The sequence below is a fragment of the Drosophila miranda genome, chromosome 4, assembly GCF_003369915.1.
Source record: "Drosophila miranda strain MSH22 chromosome 4, D.miranda_PacBio2.1, whole genome shotgun sequence".
NCBI classification, from domain to species: domain Eukaryota; kingdom Metazoa; phylum Arthropoda; class Insecta; order Diptera; family Drosophilidae; genus Drosophila; species Drosophila miranda.
In genome coordinates this window covers 10845035-10864963 of record NC_046677.1, presented here as the reverse complement: position 1 = coordinate 10864963, position 19929 = coordinate 10845035, and the positions used below count along the sequence as shown (strand labels likewise).

The following is a 19929-nucleotide window of genomic DNA, read 5'->3' as shown; positions in this document are numbered from 1 at the left end:
AAATCTAAGCAAGCTGGATACCCTAGGGTTTAAATATTTCCATCAACGGAAAATGGGAACAGGTAAACGACACTCTCCTTCAGAATTCGTGCCACATATTGGAAAGATTTCCGTCGGTTTGTTCCTTGAAAATTCCTTAAAACGCCGTCGGTTCTCGAAAGCAAAAGCAAATTGATTCCAAACGATTTTATATAGTTTTCGTTTTCTTAAATTTGTACACACATATTTCCTGTTTTTTTTCTTTCTTTTTTCAGTTGTTTTCGACGGAAGTTTCATAAAAGGAAACATGTAAATAAAACTATATATTTATTTTAATTTGTTATTAATTTTGTAGTGAAAATCCAATGGTTAAATATAAGCTTATATTATTTCTTTTACTTGTATCTCTTATCTAGTTTTTTGTTTTATATTTTCAAACTTTTTGTTTACTTTGCAGAAAAATCTATGCATCATCACTCGATTTGTCGACAGATACTCGAACACTGTGTATTATTTACTTATTTTCTTTGACATTTCCATTATTTAAATTAAAAGGATTAAGGAATAAACAACTATTTTCTTCAAGTATACGAACGAGGTGAACTAATTTCTTTCTAAATATTGTAAATTAGTACTCATATACAATTCTAAAACTCAGAAAGAAGAGCATACAAATCTGAAAATAGTGCAAAAGTGGATTGTTTCTGTCTAAAATATTATAATAGATTGACTTTAAAACGTTTTCCTTCGTCCAATTGACTATTTTTCGCATATAAATCAAACGTACATTCATAAAGGAAAAATCTTTCAGAGTTAAGAGTCCTACAAAATTGGTTTTACAATTGCAAATTATTTAAATACAATAACTGATAGTAATACAAAATTGCAAAAAGTCTACGAAGCTCAAAAAAATCTGAAAAATTTTCTATTAAAAATTTACTTCTCAAACTCCTCTGCATCCCATCTATCCATATGAATAAATTCTATTTATTCCCTGGAGTAAATTTGATTTACGATTTCTTTTCCCAAAGATTTTTATTCCATTATGATATACGGTTTATAACCGACTCTCTTCAAATAAAACTCTCACGCCCAAAATGCAAAACTCTCACGTTCTGCCCACACCAGTAGAACGGCAGGACGCGGCTTGAAACTCTTTTCGGCCTATGAAAACATGGCCGAGATTTCCATACCGGAAAAGCATATTCCATAAGACAAACTAACAAAACAAAAAAAAAAAAAGAGAGCAAAGAGCACAATGCGATGATGGCATAAATAAACAGAAATATGTAAAATCAACAATAAAAATATATTTTAAAAAAGAAAACAAGAGGCCGACAAAAGGTTGACATCCCGATGCAACCCTCTGGAAAGGACACGGGGACACTCTCTACCGAAGGGACAGGCGGGAGGTGTTAACATGCTGCGGACAATTGGCCGATGCGCAGGGTGTGAAAATTGACAACACGCGCCGGCCACAGATCCCGTGAAATCGTGAAACCCCGAGGCCGCCAAAACCCCCGACCCAGACCCAACCACCAAACAAGAGACAATATGTCAAATGTCACAGGACAAAGGACCTCAAACAAAGGGCAAAACATCCCGAAGAGCAGCAGCAGCAGGAGAATGAGGAGGATGGGTGGCAGAGCGTTTTATTTTGACAAGTGCCGAGTGTTGAACTTAATTTGTGAAGCGTGCCACACAGTCAAAGGGCTATATAGCCTCCTGCTCCTCCCTCTCCATTGCTCCTGTTGTGTGTGTTTGAGTGCCATTCTCACTTGCTAATCCGCGGCACAACACACGCGGCTACAGCGCCACAGAAGTAGGCAACAGAATCTTTGGTGCGTGACACATGGTATTTGCTTTGGGACACCAAAAAGGAGACAGGATAGGTACAGACGTCTTTTGGGGAAGCATAGACAAAGTAAAATACAGACAGAGAGGGGAAAGAGAATGCCACCTCTTGTATCTTTGAAAGAGTAAATTTCTTTAATTAAGGTGAAAATATTGTAAATTGAATGGTTTTTGTAAGATTTACCTAGCAGTAAACAGTGAGAGTTTATGTCCATCACGTATTGAAAGAAAGTGGCTCCACCTCTTTGTCTCTTTCTGTCTCTGCTGCTAGCTCTATCCCAGTGAGACTAGTAATCGAAAAATACTTGGAAAACCATTATCAGGAGACCTCTCTTTGGGTATATTCTATATTTATGCATTTCCTTTGGGGGAATCAAGCATAGAGGCCACTCAACATTGAAAACCGTCTTTGTTTATTATCCTTTTCAGCGGGTGATCGCCTATTGGACATACCGTGCAAAGTGTGTGGCGATCGGAGCTCGGGCAAACACTATGGCATCTATAGCTGCGATGGTAAGTCCTACAGCGGAATAAATCGCCTGTAATCCTGTGATAATCCTGTTTTCCAGGCTGCTCGGGCTTCTTTAAGCGCAGCATCCATCGCAACCGGATTTACACCTGCAAGGCCACTGGTGACCTCAAGGGACGCTGTCCCGTGGACAAGACCCATCGGAATCAGTGTCGCGCCTGCCGTCTGGCCAAATGCTTTCAATCGGCCATGAACAAGGATGGTAAGGATGATCCCCATCTCTCCGTTCTATCTCATTTTTGGCGCCCACAAGTCCTTTGTTTTACTTTCAAAATACACTTAATTATGCAGGAAATTAGCTCCAATTGCTTGTCGTCTCCTCTCAGGCCACATCAAAATTTTTGGGCATAAATTACACTCAACTCGGAAAACCAGAAAACCCGAAAACCAAAATGCCGCGGGCTCTCCTCCATCGCTTCCTTCTCATTTTGTGGCTATGGAAATGAATGCCAGCTGGGGCTTTTGCTGTAGTTGTCATTAAGCTGATTATAAATTATGCGAGGTTTTTCCAGAGTGGGCTGGGGACCACAGCTCCTACTCTGCGTCCCGTGCCTTGGGGGGTGGGAGTTTTTCCAGGAAAAGTGTTTTTGTAATTGAATTGATTTGTTATTTGAAATGGCAGGAAATTTGAGAGGGGAAAAGGTATTCTTATAAAAATACGCATATAAAGCGTCCATTTTTGGTATTTGTTGGGATATTTTTCTGGTATTTAGTAGCTTTGTGACGTGGTCTTCCTTTAAACTAAATTAAAACTCACAAAATAATTTAGTTCATTTCTGGAATTGTTTTGGTGTTTCCTTGAAACTCAAATCAAATTCACAAAATGATTTTAATTACCTGTGATGTTTTCTGGTATTTTTCGGTATTTAATCAATTTTGTATTCTTTTTTACTTCTTATGAAAAGAATTTTTTGTCTCCAATTATTACGTTAATTATTTAAATTATTTTCGAATATAAATTTACTTCAAAGTAATCTATTTTTCGCATATTTTACCACACAATAAACGATGCTGTCTTTGGCTTGGGTGCCTCACAAATATACCGTAGAGGAAAATCACAGCGCACATCATTCAATCCAGGTGTCTCGGATCTGTTCTCTTCTTTAAAGCCAAGCTCATCACAGTGTTCCATATTTCTATAATTATTTGGGTTATTTGCATACCAAATATCTAGGGTTATAGGTTGGCCATTAGCGAACCAGACGTGCTTGCCCTCCAAATGCAGGTCGGTGCCTGAAGTGTAGTATCTAGCCTGAATGTTCGTATTTATGAGATACTGATTGATTAACTTCCATTTTTCGATGCTATCGAATGAGATCAAGTCCGCGCCCATTCGGCGGCAAGATTCATAAGCGTCGTACCAGTTCTTTTCCATCTTTGTCTCTATGTAGTAGTAACCATCACCAATCTTAACGAATGGGGAAGTAGTTACGTTGAGGAATCCAGGCACTCCTAAAGAAAAATGCGGGGAATTAGATTCCTGGTTAATGAATCCTGATGATCTCACCGTCAATGACATATGGTGTTATTTTATACGCCCCCGACAGGGAAAGCAAGCCAAAGCAGGCGAAGGCTAAGACTCCAGTGTATCTCAGAAACATTTCGACAAGACTGTGATGATTCCTCTCTTCGGTTGACTCTTTTATACGCCAAAACAACCAAGGAGTAAACAATTTGATATTTAATTAAAAGTCATTGCCATTCAGTCGCGTGTAGGTGTTAAGTGTTTGTCTACGCAAAATGTGTAACCATTATATTTTATTTAAAGAGCACTTACCAGATACCAGACTTTCTCTGATTTTGGGTTGCTTACACACATATAAGCAAAATCAAATGCACAAAATTATTGGCAGTTCCTTTGGTTGGTTTTTCTAGTATATCTGGTATTTATTTGGTATTTAGTATATCTTAAATGCGATTTACCTTTAACTTCACATGAAATTCATAAAGTTATAAGGAACATTTTTACAGTAATGTTAAAATGAAGGACTAGATGAAGGACTAATAAACATCTCTACATATCTATGGGCATATTCCATCTATTATGACCTCCATTGCCTCATGTTTAAACCAACAATTGACATCCAAATTCGGGGCCTCATTCGAGCGCGAATTCGGGATACCCCCAAAAGTTGCGCATCCTCCACAACAAACCAAACCCACATCCGCCCACTAACCAATGAGCCATCGGCAATCGGATGGCCATAACCAAAACCCAAATACACAGCTCAATGCTGTGCTGCAACAATGCTAGCTTTAAAGCTCTTAAGCCAACATTAAATGTAGCATAAAAACACATAATAGCGTTGAAAGGGGGGAGTCAGGCAGGGCATACGATTACGATTCAAGAGCCATCATCCAGTATTCAGAGTGTTTCGAATACAACATCTTTCGTACCCTATTCATGGGTTCACTGCGCAGGGACATCGTCATGAAAGGACATCATCAACAGCGTGAGAATCGCTGCAGATTCTACCCACACGCAAGGGTCTCTCGCTTTCCCCGATTTTCCGGCGAAGGAGAGGCAGGAGTACGGTGATAGAGCCGGAAGCGGAAAGCGATTGACAATGTGCACTTAATAGCGGATTACACGCATTATCCCCCGTCGCTGTTGCTGCTGATGCTGGAAATGCGACTAAAATGTATTGGCAATCAAATGATGATGCCCCCAAAGACCGAAACTTAGACGTCAGTCAAAACCAACCTTCAAAACCAGGGGAAATGTCTGCCAAAAAAGAGAAAAAGGAGTAGGAGCAGAAGGGGTACATATTTACGTATGTACTTTCCCCAAAAAGTGGGGAAAATATTGGACGACTCTTCTTCGCTGAAAAGAAGGCGAAACAACAATAGCACAACGGGCTCAAGGAAAACAAAACACGAAGGGAACACATCTGAACAGGAAAACCTAAGGTAATACGAAGTGGAAATGCTCTAGGAAGAGAACCTCAAGCGATATAAGTCTGTAGAAAGGAAAGGGCATATAAATACCATTCGAATACCATCCCAAATATGAATTTTTTAAAGATTTCATAAGGATTCATAAAATGTAGTTCCATGAGATTTTTACTGAGAAGATTTCTTCCCAGTCATAAATAAGATCCATACAATTTTTGTCAATCCCATCTTCACTCTTTACATTTACAGCGTCCTATAGCTCTTTTATTCTTCTCTCTACTCTCTATTATAAAGGATCATCTCTACAACCAAGGCACCCTTTGTTTTTCCAAACTTTTCTCATGTTATCTTTTCCCAAAACTGAAAGTTCCATCCAGAGAAATCTATCCAAAGCCCCACTCTCTCCTCCCAGAAAGAGAATCCTTCCAAAAATTCTGCTCTCCTCCACTGTCTCACAGAAAGAGCATCCATCCACTCTCCTCCCCAAGAAAGAGTAACAATAGAAGGAGGCAAATCCTCCTAGTACTATGCCTGACATGTCGCATGTCTTTCTGTCTCTCCGCATTCTTTTTTTGGGGGAACATTTTCTTAGTTTTTGGCCGCTACAAAGCCTCATGTTAGGCTGCCTTTTTGGGGTTTTTCTTGGCTGGTAGCCGTAAATAAACAATAAACACACATAGACACATGCACACCCCCCAAAACAATTTCACCCCCCCCCCCCCCCCCCCCCACACACAACAGTTCTCAAAAGATACACCCCATCCCCCCATAGAAAACACCATTGTAGTATCCACAACAGACAGATACAAAATGCTTTTGTTGTTTAGAGCAAAAAGCAAAAAAGCCACAAAAATCGTTCAAGGCACGTTTGTGTAAGAATTTTTTGTGTGTGGCACGGGTTGGTGGATGCCACATGCGAGTAGTAAAGTTGTTAAGGGAGGGGTTTGGCGTTGCTTTCGAGGGTTGGGCTCCCTGCTGTGGTTAGCCATTTTCTAGTTTTCGGGTCTTTTCCTTTTTCTTCCTTCTGTTTGGGTTCTCCTCCAGTCCTTTTGTATGATTTCTCGACGTTGCCAAAGTGCCAATAAAGTTAATTGAAAAGATGTTTGCCCTACTGCCAGCTGCCAGTGTTGGTTAGCGAGTGTTAGTGTTGGAAAGAACACTGTAGGTGTACAACGAATTGTACAATGGCTTGAATGCTGTCTATAGAACTTCACTGAGAGCCAAATTTATGACATGTTCAAAATAAAATTTTCCTTCAGTAATGCCAGTGTTGGTTACTGTTTTGAGTGTTGGGTAGTGCTGGAAAAGCGAAAGTAAAGCTTTCGATAAGTTGAAATGTGACTTCAGGCAAAATTCAGGGGAATACTTTACAAGGATTATTCATATGTGTTTCTAGTGTTGATTAGCTGCTGGAAGTATTGGAAAATCACTAAAAAATCATTGAATAAAAACTTTCTTTAGGTTTAGAAGAGTTTCTCTGGCAAAAAAGAGTCCAGTGTTGATAAAATAAAGTTCTTATTACAGTCAAAAATGGATATATGTATGATATCAAAGACCATTATAAGGACTACCAGTTAAATGTAAACTCCTAATCAACACTCAATGCTACATTCAGACCTTTTCCTCAGCTAGGAAGCGAATGTCCTTCAACGCTTTTCCCCGCACCAAAACTGGCATCATAGCCGCATTGAGCATTGACCAACGAATCGCTCCCCTGTCAGAGCACTTTAGACTCTGACAAATAAGTTATTATGGGAAAATATGACAAGCATCGCACATTTTTCCACGCACCACCGCACCGCCGCCCACTGGCTGACAGTCTTATAAATGTTGGCTACTTTGTATGCTAATATCTGCTCCCCCAAAGAAAAAAAGAATGAAAAGAACTGCTGGCAAGAGAGCTCTTCTAACAAATTATGTTGCCACTTGTCACGTTTAATGGTATTTGCATTTGTATACAGCACCACCAACACCAAAGTGTCAGAAGCATCATCATCAACACGCATCCTTCGTCCTTCCTGGTACTCCCTCGCCTTTCTCACCAGAAACCAGACAATTCCTTACTTTCACATTCTTTTTCCTTGGCAAATATTTACGCGGCATTTTAAGCGGATTTCTTCTCATTTTGAGTGATTTGTGTCGCTTTTTCCCAATCCCTATAAAAAAATAGTCATTTGCGGCAATCCTTGGGAATGGGACGGTGGGGCTAGAGGGTTGTGAGAAGGGCGTGGGAATATTGGGGTCCTTAAACCACTGGCAGGGTGCGTGATGAGCCGAAAAGTGATGTCTAATGGGCCATCTAATGGCAATGAAGACATTTTTTTATTTTATGGTTGGACAAGTGAAAAGATTAGATGTTTTAAAGAGGGATTATCATTTGGTATGAAATGATATATGTATGGGATTAGTTTTAAGAGATCTAGATAAAGAAGAAAAGAACAGTAATAACGATGGATTTTTTACGGGGAAAGAACTCAAAGGAAAAGAGTCAACCTTTAGAAATTTTATCTTTAAGCTTCCAATATATTTTGTTAACATTTGGAATATATCAAGAAATGCATCTGTGGGCAAAAGTACAGGAAAAGATGAATCTTCTCAATTTTGTATGATTTATTAAGAGAAAAATGGAATACCAAATCTGAAAATGCCTACCAATCATATGTCATATTTATATATACCCGATAGATCTTTATAGTATTTTTGATTTGGAACCTAAAAGATTTCTCCCTGTACTCTTTATTTGTATTAAGTAATTTCTCTAGAACTTCTCTTGATTTGTTCTCTTTTTGTCTTTAATTTTGAATATTCTATATTCCATCTCTTAATTTCCTTTTGATAATCCATAACGAACGCCCTAGTCCCTGAGTACACAACAATCCTTTCATCTAGAATCGCTCGTATATGTATGTATATTCCGTAGAACTTTAACTTTAGCGCTTTTTGCAAATCGTAAAGTTTTACAAGCTCAAAGCAAACAAAATTCTTAACGAGAAGGCAGTTTCCTTTCGTCCTTCGTTTTCCTGCTTTTCCTGGAAAGGCTTACCAGAAACGACAAGACGCTGTGTGAATGGAGAAAACCTTTTTGCCCAAGAATCAGCCTGGCGGAAAACCTAATGAAAATGGTTCTAGAAAATGGAAATTTCTGCTTAGTTTTCTAGGACTCTCCGTTCTATATTGTTGCATATATATTTTTGTGGCACTTAAGCCTTTTGTCAACCGTTTCCGTCCCCGTTTCTGGCAGTGCGGTAAGCCAAGGTTCGTTCCATTTCAGGCCCCCCGTGCGGTGTATGTCCCTCGTTTCATGCCACCCTGTGGCATGCTCCTGCCGTATGCTACCCGGTTGTCGATGGCGATGTCAATGTTAATTTTGTTGATGTCTATTCCCCCCCGAAAAAGAGACCGACTTTTTGGCGCTGGCGCAAAAGGCAGACTGAGGCAGACTCTGGCTAATTTCATGACCACATTTTAACGTATTGATTTTTGCACATACACATATTTATTTATATATAACATATATATATATATATCGTTGTATATGTATGGCTGATATATATATTTTGCAGCTTTTAAGCCGCCAGTTTCCGGTGGGGGGTGTACGCAATTTTCATTTACAGATGACTGCAGGGCACAGAAAGCCATGGCTCAGAGACACGCCCACACACAGATACACTCCTCCCCATTGCAATGGCACACAGACACAATACAGATAGAGGCACGTTGCATGTTTTACTTAATTGACATTATAGCCTACTACGATATGTGCATACACTTTTCACAGAGACGACTGCAATGCTGGGGACATGCGACATGTAAATGCGACTGGCTTGCACATGTCATGCCCCCCATTTTTCTCCCTCTTTGTCACTCTTTCTATCTGTATGTGTTTGTGTGTGTGTGAAAGTGTCAGTGTCAACATTAAAAGCGGATTTAAAATCACTCACTCTTTTGGGTGCAGCTTCCCATCCATCCGTCCAAAACCTACACTGATGGCCCTGACACAAGAGTCAGAGAGGAGGCATAAAAGCCCTTGGCCTCTCTGCAAAACTGCGGGACGGGTGCAGACAGGTGGTGTATATATGCATATCTATAAAAAATAGAAAAATTTAAGGATTAATTTGAATTAAAATTAAACAATAGAAGTAGAAAGTTATGAAAGATTAAATGATGAATGAAATGATCTTGGAGGAAGTTCAAATATTCTATTAAGCTATATTTGAAGAAACACCTCTTACAATAATTACTCAAACAAAACGAAAGTCCCTGATCCTTTATCTGTTTTGTACTTAGCCTACGATCAGTATACATACATAAGGTAAATACATATGAACCTTTAACAAACGAGAAAGAATGACCCTACATAAATAATGCACAATCTTATTGGACGTGATACCAGAAATAATACTACAAATAATACTTTCAAAAATACCAGGAAAATACTAGAAAAATACAACTAAAAATTGTATAAATACTGCTTAACATTTTTAAAAGAGTACCAAGAAAATCGTATGAATAATACCAAGAAAATATAAGAAATAATAACAGAAATACTATAAATGATGCTAGAATAAATAAATACCTGATAAAGACTATAAATAATACCGAACAATTACTAAGCGGGATATTTAGAAAATATTAGAAGAAATACCGAGAAAATACCAGACGGATACTAGAAATATTAAAATGAATAGCAAAAAGAAATACTACAAATTAACCAAGAACATTTTTTAAATAGTACCCGAAAAAATACGTAAAAAAGGCACTCTCTAGTAACTGTTATTTCTTAGATTTCTAATCTACTGAAACTATCCGCCCAAAAGGCCTTTCCATGTATAATTTTTGAGATTCAACCAAGTTTATCAATGCGGAAAGATCACCTTTTTATGAGTATCAACATGAATACATCAATCCTATATCGCTTTCCCCTCCGGCGTCCTTTGTTACCGGAGATAACTACTTAACAATCGTTCTATTCATAAACCATTGTCCCGCCCCGACAATTCAACGGTTGACTGCCCGGACAGCCACCGAGAGAATCGAGAATTGAGCTGACACAAATTGTGGCCATTATGGACCATTACGCTTCTTCGTACAAGTCCCTGTCCAACCCTCCGGTGCGAATCAGTGGCTAAATGTAAACACCCCTTGAACATACACCATTCAGTACTCAGCCGCAGGGGCACTCCCCGTACCATATACCATGCAGAACTCATCCGCAGGGGCAACACTCGCACTCGAAGACCACATCCTGCAGGGAAAGCGCATCGAATCACTTCAAGTGTTTTCCTAATTTCACGGTTTATATTTCTTTTTATTTTATTTTCGGGTTTCATTGTCGTTTGTTTCCCCTGTTCTTCGAATGATTTTTGCAAACGAAACGTTGCCTTATTTACTTTTAATTTGCCTACCAAACATTCGCCCAAAAATTTTGATACATTTCTCTTATTGTGGGTCGAATTTTTATTACGACATTATCTGTGGCGGAGGGAGGTATCTCTTTTGTGGAGGCCCAGTACGATGAGTGTCTGTCTCTGCATATCCCGCATATAAAAGTAAAAGTCTTTCTGCGCTCCTCTCTCTCTCTCATTATCGTTTACCGATTTATTTATTTCGATTTCTGGGGCACGCTTTGCGCTTTTCAGCTTACAGAAGGACATTCCATCCGCCCCCACCAGGAGAGTGTTTCTCTGGTGATGATCATCATCATTAATTGGGAAATTTTTGCGTGCCGTGAAGTCGTCCTCTGGGTTCCGTTCCTGGTCCTGGGAATGGCTACAGCTGTAGAACATCCGGCTCGGCTCGGCTCGCTCTTCCACTGCCACTTATCATTAATTTTTCTACCGCTTTTTCCGTTTGCCCATTTTCTGGCATTCTGACATCCATTCTGCCTTTGTCTGTTTCTGTTTCTGTTGCTCTGAGCTCATCCCTGAGTCCTTTTCCTGGTGCTTTTCCCCCTCTTCTCCTCTGTTTTCGTTCTCTCTATATTTTGACATAATTGTTTTTGCTTGGTCTGTGTCCCTCTGCCTCCCTCTTCCTCTTCTTTCTCTGCCCTAATTAATTGATTAGCTTCAGCAAATCGGTCAATATGTTTGTTCTTTTTTCTGTGTATCTCTGTATCTGTATGTTTTCCGGGTTTTTCTTTGGGGTGGCTGTGGCCCACGTAATGAGTTGCTAATTAGATTTGAAGATTGGTAATTCTTTTCGCCAAAGGGGCGTAACTTTTTGTAACACATTTCGGCAGGAAAGAGAGATTCTTGAGAGTCTTTCCAGGTGTTTATTTTTGTGGTTGAAGTGGTGCTGCAGGGGGGTTGTAAGGCGGCTAGAAGTCCTTGGAGTGTGGAATCCCTGTAGAGCTTATAAGTCAAGTGTTAATTAGATTTCATATTCATAGGGGGATCAAAATAAACGCCCGAAACGTGCAACTGAGTCCCAAGAAACCAAAACAACTTCTTTAGATATCATAAATGGATGTCTTTACACATTTCCGAGTAATATTATAGATTTTCTAGCCATTCGGTGGATCAAATCTTTATCTTTATAGATATATTCATCGATTTTCCTTCCATAGTTCCCCCATAATCTCTGGGGATTACCGAGTGGTTTTCCTTTAATTAACTCTCTTTCAAACTTCAGTTCCTTAAAGCATTTTTAACAAATAGAAAAATCGCTTCAGGGGCTTTTCCTCTTTATCATTCAACGCAGAGACACGACTTTTGCATTTTCCATCATCATAACTTTTTAGCAAGTAAATCATTTTGCAGCTTTACTTCGTCCCCTTTGCCCACTTCCCTCTGGTTTCCCCAGCTTTTTCCAACAAACAAAGTTTTCCACCAAGTAAAAAATGGCGTCGCTTCCAACAAAAAGAAAGCTGCAGAAAATCAAGAAGAAAAGTGCAGGGAAAAAAGGATAAATTGTAATTTTTTTTCTGTGCTCATGGCAGCTAATTTTGTTGCCTTTTTCACACGTTTCTTTGTTTGCCACGCCCCCGAGGAAATAAACCGGGGCAGTGACAGCGAGGAAGAGAGGGTCGCGGATGGAGTCACGGCAAAAAAAGGGTTTAAGTTGAAGTTTGAGCTACATTTTTGGGGGGTATTTTTCTTCTTCTTTTCTTCAGTCTTTTCGTATACCCTTTGGAAAAGGGAATACTGATTTTGAGGAGATGTGGGAGTGCAAAAGTATTTCGAAGAAGATTGGAAGGATTTCTGCAGAAAAACATAGTCTTTAGCAGAGGAAACATTTTCAAAGAAAATATAATAAAAATATGCCACCAAAAGGGTATTCAAAGTCAGCTCTTGGTTTCCTGGTTTTTTATCTTTTGCTGAACCACAAAAAATTCCCAAGTTCCCGCCTGAAAAAGGAAAAGGAGGGAAAATCGCAAGAGCCATTGCAGAAGTTTTTTCTGTCGCTAAAACCCGCAGCAAATAAAAATTTGATGAGTTTGGCATTTTCTTTAATTGAAATTTGTGATCTTTTGAAAGCTTTGAGACTTTTTTCGCGCTCTAGTTTTAAGTGGCATGAAAATGGGAGGGCACTGCCTGCCACACAAGGGAGGTGGGGGTAAGGGGCTTTGAGATACATTCAAGTGGCTGCAGTCATTTTACAGCGGAAGGCACATCACATATGCGATTATCCTGAAGGATTAAAATGTCACCCCCGTTTGCGCCATGTCATGGCCATACACATCCACATAGCAGCATCAGCAATAGCAATAGCAGTAGCAGTGGCGGTGGCAGTATCTATAGATACATTTAATTACAAACAAATAAAAGTCATGACAGCGCAAGGCACACACATGATATATCCCCTGCTCCCGCCTCATAAGAGATTCAGATTCAAGGTTCAACTTGTGGCATATGCAACAGTTCACACGACCAGAAGGCAAAGGACTGCCTTTCTGTATCTTTGTATCTTTGCATCTTTAGCATTTTAATAATCGGTTTATTATGTCTTTGTATCCCATTCCATGCCCCCATACCCCCAATTTATTTGCAAGGGCCACACAGAGAGATAGAAAGTCGAACCTTTTTCTTGGGGGGCCCAACACTTCAAAGAAATCATGGAAAAAGTATCTGGAGAAAGTATCTTTTGAAATTAACTTTTATTTATTTAAATACTTAACGACAGATTAGTGGAAATTATACACTTGAACTGATTTTCATGGGAAAACAAAAGATGGAGATGCAAATACGGTGGCATGGAAATCAGAGGGAAATCATCCAAAAAGAAGTACAAAGAAGATTGAGAAAGAGAAAAACACTTCGTAGAACTTTACTTGGAATATTAGATGGTTTATTACGTTTAAAGATACCCTAAGCTATCCCTAAGATATGCAATTGTATATTTCAAATGTATCTAAAAACGATTACTTTCTTCCTTTTTTTTAGTCTTTTTTGTATAGTATTACTTCTAGGATTTTCTTAATTTTTATTGTTTCTAAAAGTTTCTTGGTATTATTTCTAGTATTTTCTGGTATTATTTCTAGTATTTTCTGTACATTACTTGTATTATTTGTTTGGCTATATTTTTAATATTTTCTTGGTATTATTTCTAGTATTTTCTTATATTTCTAGTGTTAGTCATATTAATTTCTTGGTATTATTTCTAGCATTTTCTTGGTTCTATTTTTAATATTTTTTGGTATCATTTCTAGTATTTTCTTGGAATAATTTCTAGTATTTTCTTAGTTTTATTTCCAGTATTATCTTGGTATTATCTCTAGTATTTTCTTTATATTATGTCTAGTATTTTCTTAGTATTATTTTTTTTTTTGGTATTATTGATAGTATTTTATATTCTTTTGGTACTATTTATAGTATTTTTTGTTATAACGCCTAAACAGAGGCACCCTAAATTCGTAAATGCCCATTCTTTTTCGGATCTTAAAACATATCTAAGACCCCCCTCTCTCTCTCTTCTTACAGCCGTTCAACACGAGCGTGGTCCTCGGAAACCCAAGCTTCATCCGCAGTTGCATCACCATCATCATCACGCGGCGGCTGCAGCAGCCGCTGCCCATCATGCCGCTGCACATCATCACCATCATCATCATCACCATGCCCATGCCCATGCGGCTGCAGCGCATCACGCGGCAGCGGCGGCTGCAGCAGCGGCGGGACTGCACCATCATCATCATGCCACCGCCGGGGCACACCTGCCCGTGTCGCTGGTGACGAATGTGTCGGCATCTTTCAACTACACGCAGCACATATCCACGCATCCGCCGGTCCCACCAGTTCCTCCAACGAATCCTCAGGGATTCCATCAGCAGCAACAGCAACAGCAGGCGGTGGGGGCACCCCCACACCAACAGCAGCCACATCCTACGGCCTTCCATCATCCGGGACACCACTCTCTGGTGCCACAGAATGGTGGCAGCTCTGGTACGGGCTTCCCCACGCACCTGCTGCATCACAATCTGATTGCGGAGGCGGCCAGCAAACTGCCGGGGATTACAGCGGCCACGGCCACCGCAGTGGCAGCCGTTGTCTCCTCCACCACCACCGCTGCCGCCGCCTCCCCCTATGGTCCCTTGCAAGGGGCCACCGTCAACAACTACTCCTCGCCCTCGCCCAGCAACTCGATTCAATCGATCTCCAGCATTGGCTCGAGGAGCGTGGGCGGCAGCGAAAGTCCACGTGTCAATGTGGAGACGGAGACACCCTCGCCATCGGCATCGCCTCCTTTGAGTGCGGGTAGCATTTCCCCTGCTCCGACGCTGACGGACTCTCAGGGCTCGCCACAGCATCATCCCCCACGACAGACATCGCAGCATAGTTTGAGTGGCGCCACAACGCCACCGAGTCATGCGTCTCTGCTGATGCACAGCATCCACAATAATCACCATCATCATCAGGGGAGCAGTAGCCTGAATGGCGAGCAAAAACTATCTAGTTTTACATCGGGTTCTCCCACACCCACGACACCCACGCCGCCACCACATCCTGCGCATCCGCCAACGATTGGGCTGCGTCCTTGCCACCCATCGGCGGCCTCTGCTGCCGCTTCGAACGGCTTCCTGGAACTGCTCCTGAGCCCCGACAAGTGCCAGGAGCTCATCCAGTATCAAGTGCAGCATAATACGCTGCTGTTTCCACCGCCACTGCCACAGCAACTCCTGGATTCGCGTCTGCTCTCCTGGGAAATGCTGCAGGAGACGACGGCCCGCCTGCTGTTCATGGCCGTTCGATGGGTCAAGTGCCTGATGCCCTTCCAGACGCTTTCCAAGAATGATCAGCATCTGCTACTGCAGGTAAAAGCACTCCTTGAATGTTCATAAATCCTTTTTTCATTCTCCTTTTCGCTTTCAGGAATCCTGGAAAGAGCTTTTCCTCTTGAATCTCGCTCAATGGACCATTCCCTTGGACCTCACACCTATACTGGAGTCTCCTTTGATCAAAGAGCGCGTCCTGCAGGACGAAGCCACCCAAACGGAGATGAAAACCATTCAGGAGATCCTCTGCCGCTTCCGCCAGATCACCCCCGATGGCAGCGAAGTGGGTTGCATGAAGGCCATCGCTCTGTTTGCCCCCGAAACGGCAGGCCTCTGCGACGTGCAGCCCGTGGAAATGCTGCAGGATCAGGCCCAGTGCATCCTCTCCGATCATGTGAGGCTCCGCTACTCGCGGCAGGCCACACGCTTTGGCCGGCTCCTGCTGCTGCTGCCCTCGCTAAGGACCATCAGGGCCTCGACCATCGAGGCACTGTTCTTCAAGGAAACGATCGGAAATGTCCCTATAGCACGCCTCCTGCGGGATATGTACACCATGGAGCCCGCCCAAGTGGTGCACGAAAAGTGAGGGGTTCAAGTCGTTGTGATGCCGCCCTATCAAAAAATGTAACCAAAATCGATTTTCGGGGGCAACAATTTTTCCCGTCACTTGCAAAAATATTTCTACTCTCAAAAAAAAAAGGGAAACGGCAAGTGAAATGCAAGAGAAAATGGTGGAAAAATTGTGTGTGGCAAAAAAAATTATACTAACTCGTCGACTCCTCCGTTGCAAGCAGCTGTGACATTTCACAGGACGAGAGGAGCCACAAGGACCATGTAATAGAAATATATATACATACATATATATACGATAGGTACATGCCACGCCCCCTCTCCCGCTATCTGCAACATCCATTTGCGCGGATGTCCACGCCTCCAGCTGCCATTTCTCCTACCATTTTCTAGGTTGATTTATAGCTACGCGAAAATTTTCAGCTTTTCTTTTGCTTTCATTTCTAACGCTTTTTCCGTTGGCATTTTTATTCCTAATATTTTTATTTTATTTCCATCTTTTTCGGCCATCGTTTTGGTCTCTTTTTGGAGTCCCTCTGTGTGACATGGTCTTTATTTATCTTTCATTCGACGTTTTGTCGTTGGTTTTCTAAAAATTTCTCATGTTATTTCAACCTGGCAGAAAGGACCAGGGACCAGGGACCAGGAATTCCTGCCATTCGTCCTACCATTCGTTTCCTTCTTACTCACTCCGCAGCTCCTTCTGCTCCACCTCCAGCTTCTTCTTCTTCTACTTTGTGGCAAATGTTTTTACCTTTTTCGCGTTTTGGCTTTGGAATACATATACTCTTTGAAAAAAGAGTAATGGATACTTTGTTATGCCTTTTGGCTGAAGTCAAGGGAATGAAGGATCGATCCCTGAAGGGGAATGCTATTAATGTTAACTGATTTATAATTAAAACTAGAATTTCTGTATAATAAGTGTAACAATTATAACTATAGAATATCATGTATTAGTGCTTGTTTAATATAATTTCTGGAAAAATGTACAATTAAACTAAGAAAAATTTCAATTAAAAGCTCCCAAATCAAAAAAATAAACCTATAGATTGTTAGAAAATTTCGTTTAAACCAAAGATTATGGAAGAAAAAGAATAATTTTCTATACCGCGCTCCAACGATAGAAACCGCTCGCTTACAGATCCAGGCTCTGATCGTGCCGGGCCTATTCTCCCAGTTCCTATTATTTAAATGTATGCGTGTCACATGAAAACGATCTGCAAAGGACGAACAACTTAAGTTTTCTATTCGTTAGATTTCGTATCTTTTTCACTGTATTACCCATCGAAATATTTGAATTTTGTCATCTTTTTATCGATTATTCATCTTTCTTTGATTTAAATTAAAATCTTTTTTAATGTGGTATTCGAATGATATTCCTAGATTCCTATACGGTTTACTGTGATTCGTATAAAAATGCCACCCATTCTTAGGGACTCATTATTTAAGGGTATGCCCGTTATCATTATTTGAACTCCATTTCTGTGAGCATTGGGGGCATTCCATACATTCTCCCTCCCACACACATTTTCCCGATTTCTTCTTGTTTATTTTCCACCTCCGCTGCAGTATCAGTATTTTCTTGCAACCGCGTTTTGACGTTACATTTCCCGCGAAGAACGTTTAGAAATCGTGAAATGATGAAAATGAAAAAATAACTTTGCCGCAGGGTCCAAAATTTACGGTATTTTTCTGTTCTCTTCTGCTCCCACTGTTGTTTCGAGTCTCTCTCTCTGGATATCTGATGTTTCAGTTATTTATATACAAAAGTCCCTTATGTTCGCCATGTGTGTGTGTGCTTTGTTTATAGATACAGATACAAAAAAAAAAGCTCGCTGTATAATTGATTTTTGCACATTGAAATGTTGTAAAATGATGGAACGAGAAAAATTAGATATAGAATAAACGAAAAATAATAAAAAATAGTTGGAAAAGAATCCTCATAAATACTAGAAATGAATGTAAAACACGCTGCAGAAACACAGATGCATATTGAGAAATTGAATAAATTTAAATATATGAAATACATAAATATTTAAAGGCGATTTCATTGAAGGGAGGAATTTTGATTGGATGTGAATGGTGTTAAAATATGATTATCGGCTACAACTCTTTCCAACAAAGATTGTATATTTGCATAGATAGTGGCTAAGGACGTTCCGTCAAACGTAAGCTTGCTTTTCAACATACAACCCTTCAAATATAGTGCAGAACTTCATTGATTATAGAACACATAGATGATGCCTTTGGCTCAAAACCTGAACAAAGAAAAGCATAAAGAGATTCCCCGTTGGCACACCTGAAGATCTTATTGCAGTAAAGAATATTACATTTTTTATTTGCACGAACTGAATGCCGTTCCAAATTGGTTGAAGCGCATTTTATCCTAATTTGAAGTGTGTTTAACAGTGCATGCAAGTGTTTACGTTAGAATGTGATTAAAGGTTTATAGTATGCAAGTATCTTGAGCTTAGAGACAGTTTCTAGAAGCCTAACATGTTCATCAGGGTTATTGGCGGCATGCCTGGCTCTGCACCCTTACGGTATCCTAGAATTACATTGGGAAACCATTAATGCTAGATAGAATAAAGCTATTTCTACTCAAAAACATACCCAGATATAGCACCAAAGGCACAAAACCCCAGTGGATAGTCTGTTCGACATATGCGAGAGCAATCACCAAACGCTCCTTCACGTCCTCGGAAATCTCGGGTATTTTGGGTAATTTGTTCATCGTTTTGGTTAATTTTGGTTAGGTTTTTACTGAAATTAGTCGTGTGTTCAAAGATTCCTAACGATCAAAAGGCCTTGGCAAAGCCTGCTTTGATAAACCAAACGACGCTTACTGAAACGAAAAATAATAAAGAAAACTAGATCCTATGGAAAAATATGGAGAAATTACAACCTAGAAAGACCCAGACATCTCTTTAATCAGAGTTGCTCGTATACCACTTGTAAGAACCATCGAAAAACCCCACTTCTATGCCAAAAGTACAATCCCACCTTCAAATAACCCCATCCCCTCATAAATTGCTACAAAAATTATGCTAATTTTTTCGTAAAACTAAACAAATAAGAGAACAAGGGTCCGCCCAAAATGTAACCCCAACAAGCCGAAAGTAAATTCTGTTAATGGAAGTAGCACTCCACAAAAAAGTGGGCACCAAAAACTGAGAAAAAAGATGGCAAAAATACGGAAAATTTGAGGCAATTAAAACAATTAAGTGCCTGCCACACTATTTGCAGAGCAGGAAAAACGAACAGAAAAAAAACCAACCAAATTACTCGTAAAAAAATGAACCTAAAATATTTTTGCATGGAAAAAAACACCGAAACGAAATGTAAATCATAAAAAAGAAAGGAAAATGTAAATCATAAAAAACACACAAATGAAATGAAAATAAAAATCCTCAATTTGTATGCTGTCGCATATTCCTGTGAAGGATATTCAAGGATTGTCCAAGGAGTGGGCGGGGAGGGGTTCGTCGAGATGGAGATGTCAAGGGTGTCATATATTTTGAGGGTATTCCTTGACAAAGGACATGTGCTATGTGTCTATTATTGATGCCCCACCGTGGCTGAACATCTTGTCCTGTCTTCAAAGGACGTCCCATCATCGCCTCTCTTTCCCATTTCATTGTCTCTTCCCTCCTTCCTCTTCTTCGGGCCGAATGTCTTTGGCAAAAGGTAAGGAATAAGTCTTACGAGTATTTTGCATATGCAAACGCCTCCAGCTGTCCGCTCAAGGGAGAGACAGGGTGAGCAGGGGACAGTCGGACAGCCGCACAGACCACTCGGACATGTTGCATATTACCCTTTTTAGTTCCTTTCTTTCTCTTTTTTTGGGATTGGAAAAACTTTTACCATTCATTTTGTTTTCTCCTGTTCTTTTCAC

General features: G+C 40.3%; 3 protein-coding genes across 4 annotated transcripts; 1 reads left to right on the top strand and 2 right to left on the bottom strand.

Annotated features, from left to right (window-relative positions):
• Nucleotides 1-1831: 1831 nt before the first annotated feature.
• LOC108161243 lies at nucleotides 1832-16982 on the top strand. Its single transcript, XM_017295467.2, has 5 exons — nucleotides 1832-1871; nucleotides 2263-2346; nucleotides 2403-2564; nucleotides 14176-15503; nucleotides 15562-16982. Exons 1-5 carry the CDS (start codon nucleotides 1832-1834, stop codon nucleotides 16048-16050), a joined length of 2103 nt encoding a protein of 700 aa, XP_017150956.1. The 3' UTR covers nucleotides 16051-16982.
• LOC108164256 (C-type lectin 37Da-like) lies at nucleotides 3189-9579 on the bottom strand. 2 transcript variants are annotated; one of them, XM_017299896.2, is made up of 5 exons: nucleotides 9565-9579; nucleotides 9199-9341; nucleotides 3870-4001; nucleotides 3562-3814; nucleotides 3189-3498 (listed from the first exon to the last, which is right to left on the bottom strand). In XM_017299896.2, coding segments are annotated over exons 2-5 (408 nt in total). In that variant the 5' UTR covers nucleotides 9221-9341; nucleotides 9565-9579; the 3' UTR covers nucleotides 3189-3497. The 2 variants fall into 2 exon arrangements, with proteins under 2 accessions (XP_017155385.1, XP_017155384.1); XM_017299895.2 differs by lacking the exon at nucleotides 9565-9579 and having other exon boundaries at nucleotides 3208-3814.
• Nucleotides 16983-18340: 1358 nt separating the features above from the next.
• On the bottom strand, nucleotides 18341-18861 carry LOC108161596 (mitochondrial import receptor subunit TOM7 homolog). The gene is made up of 2 exons (XM_017295883.2): nucleotides 18648-18861; nucleotides 18341-18582 (listed from the first exon to the last, which is right to left on the bottom strand). Exons 1-2 carry the CDS (start codon nucleotides 18766-18768, stop codon nucleotides 18518-18520), a joined length of 186 nt encoding a protein of 61 aa, XP_017151372.1. The 5' UTR covers nucleotides 18769-18861; the 3' UTR covers nucleotides 18341-18517.
• Nucleotides 18862-19929: the final 1068 nt, after the last annotated feature.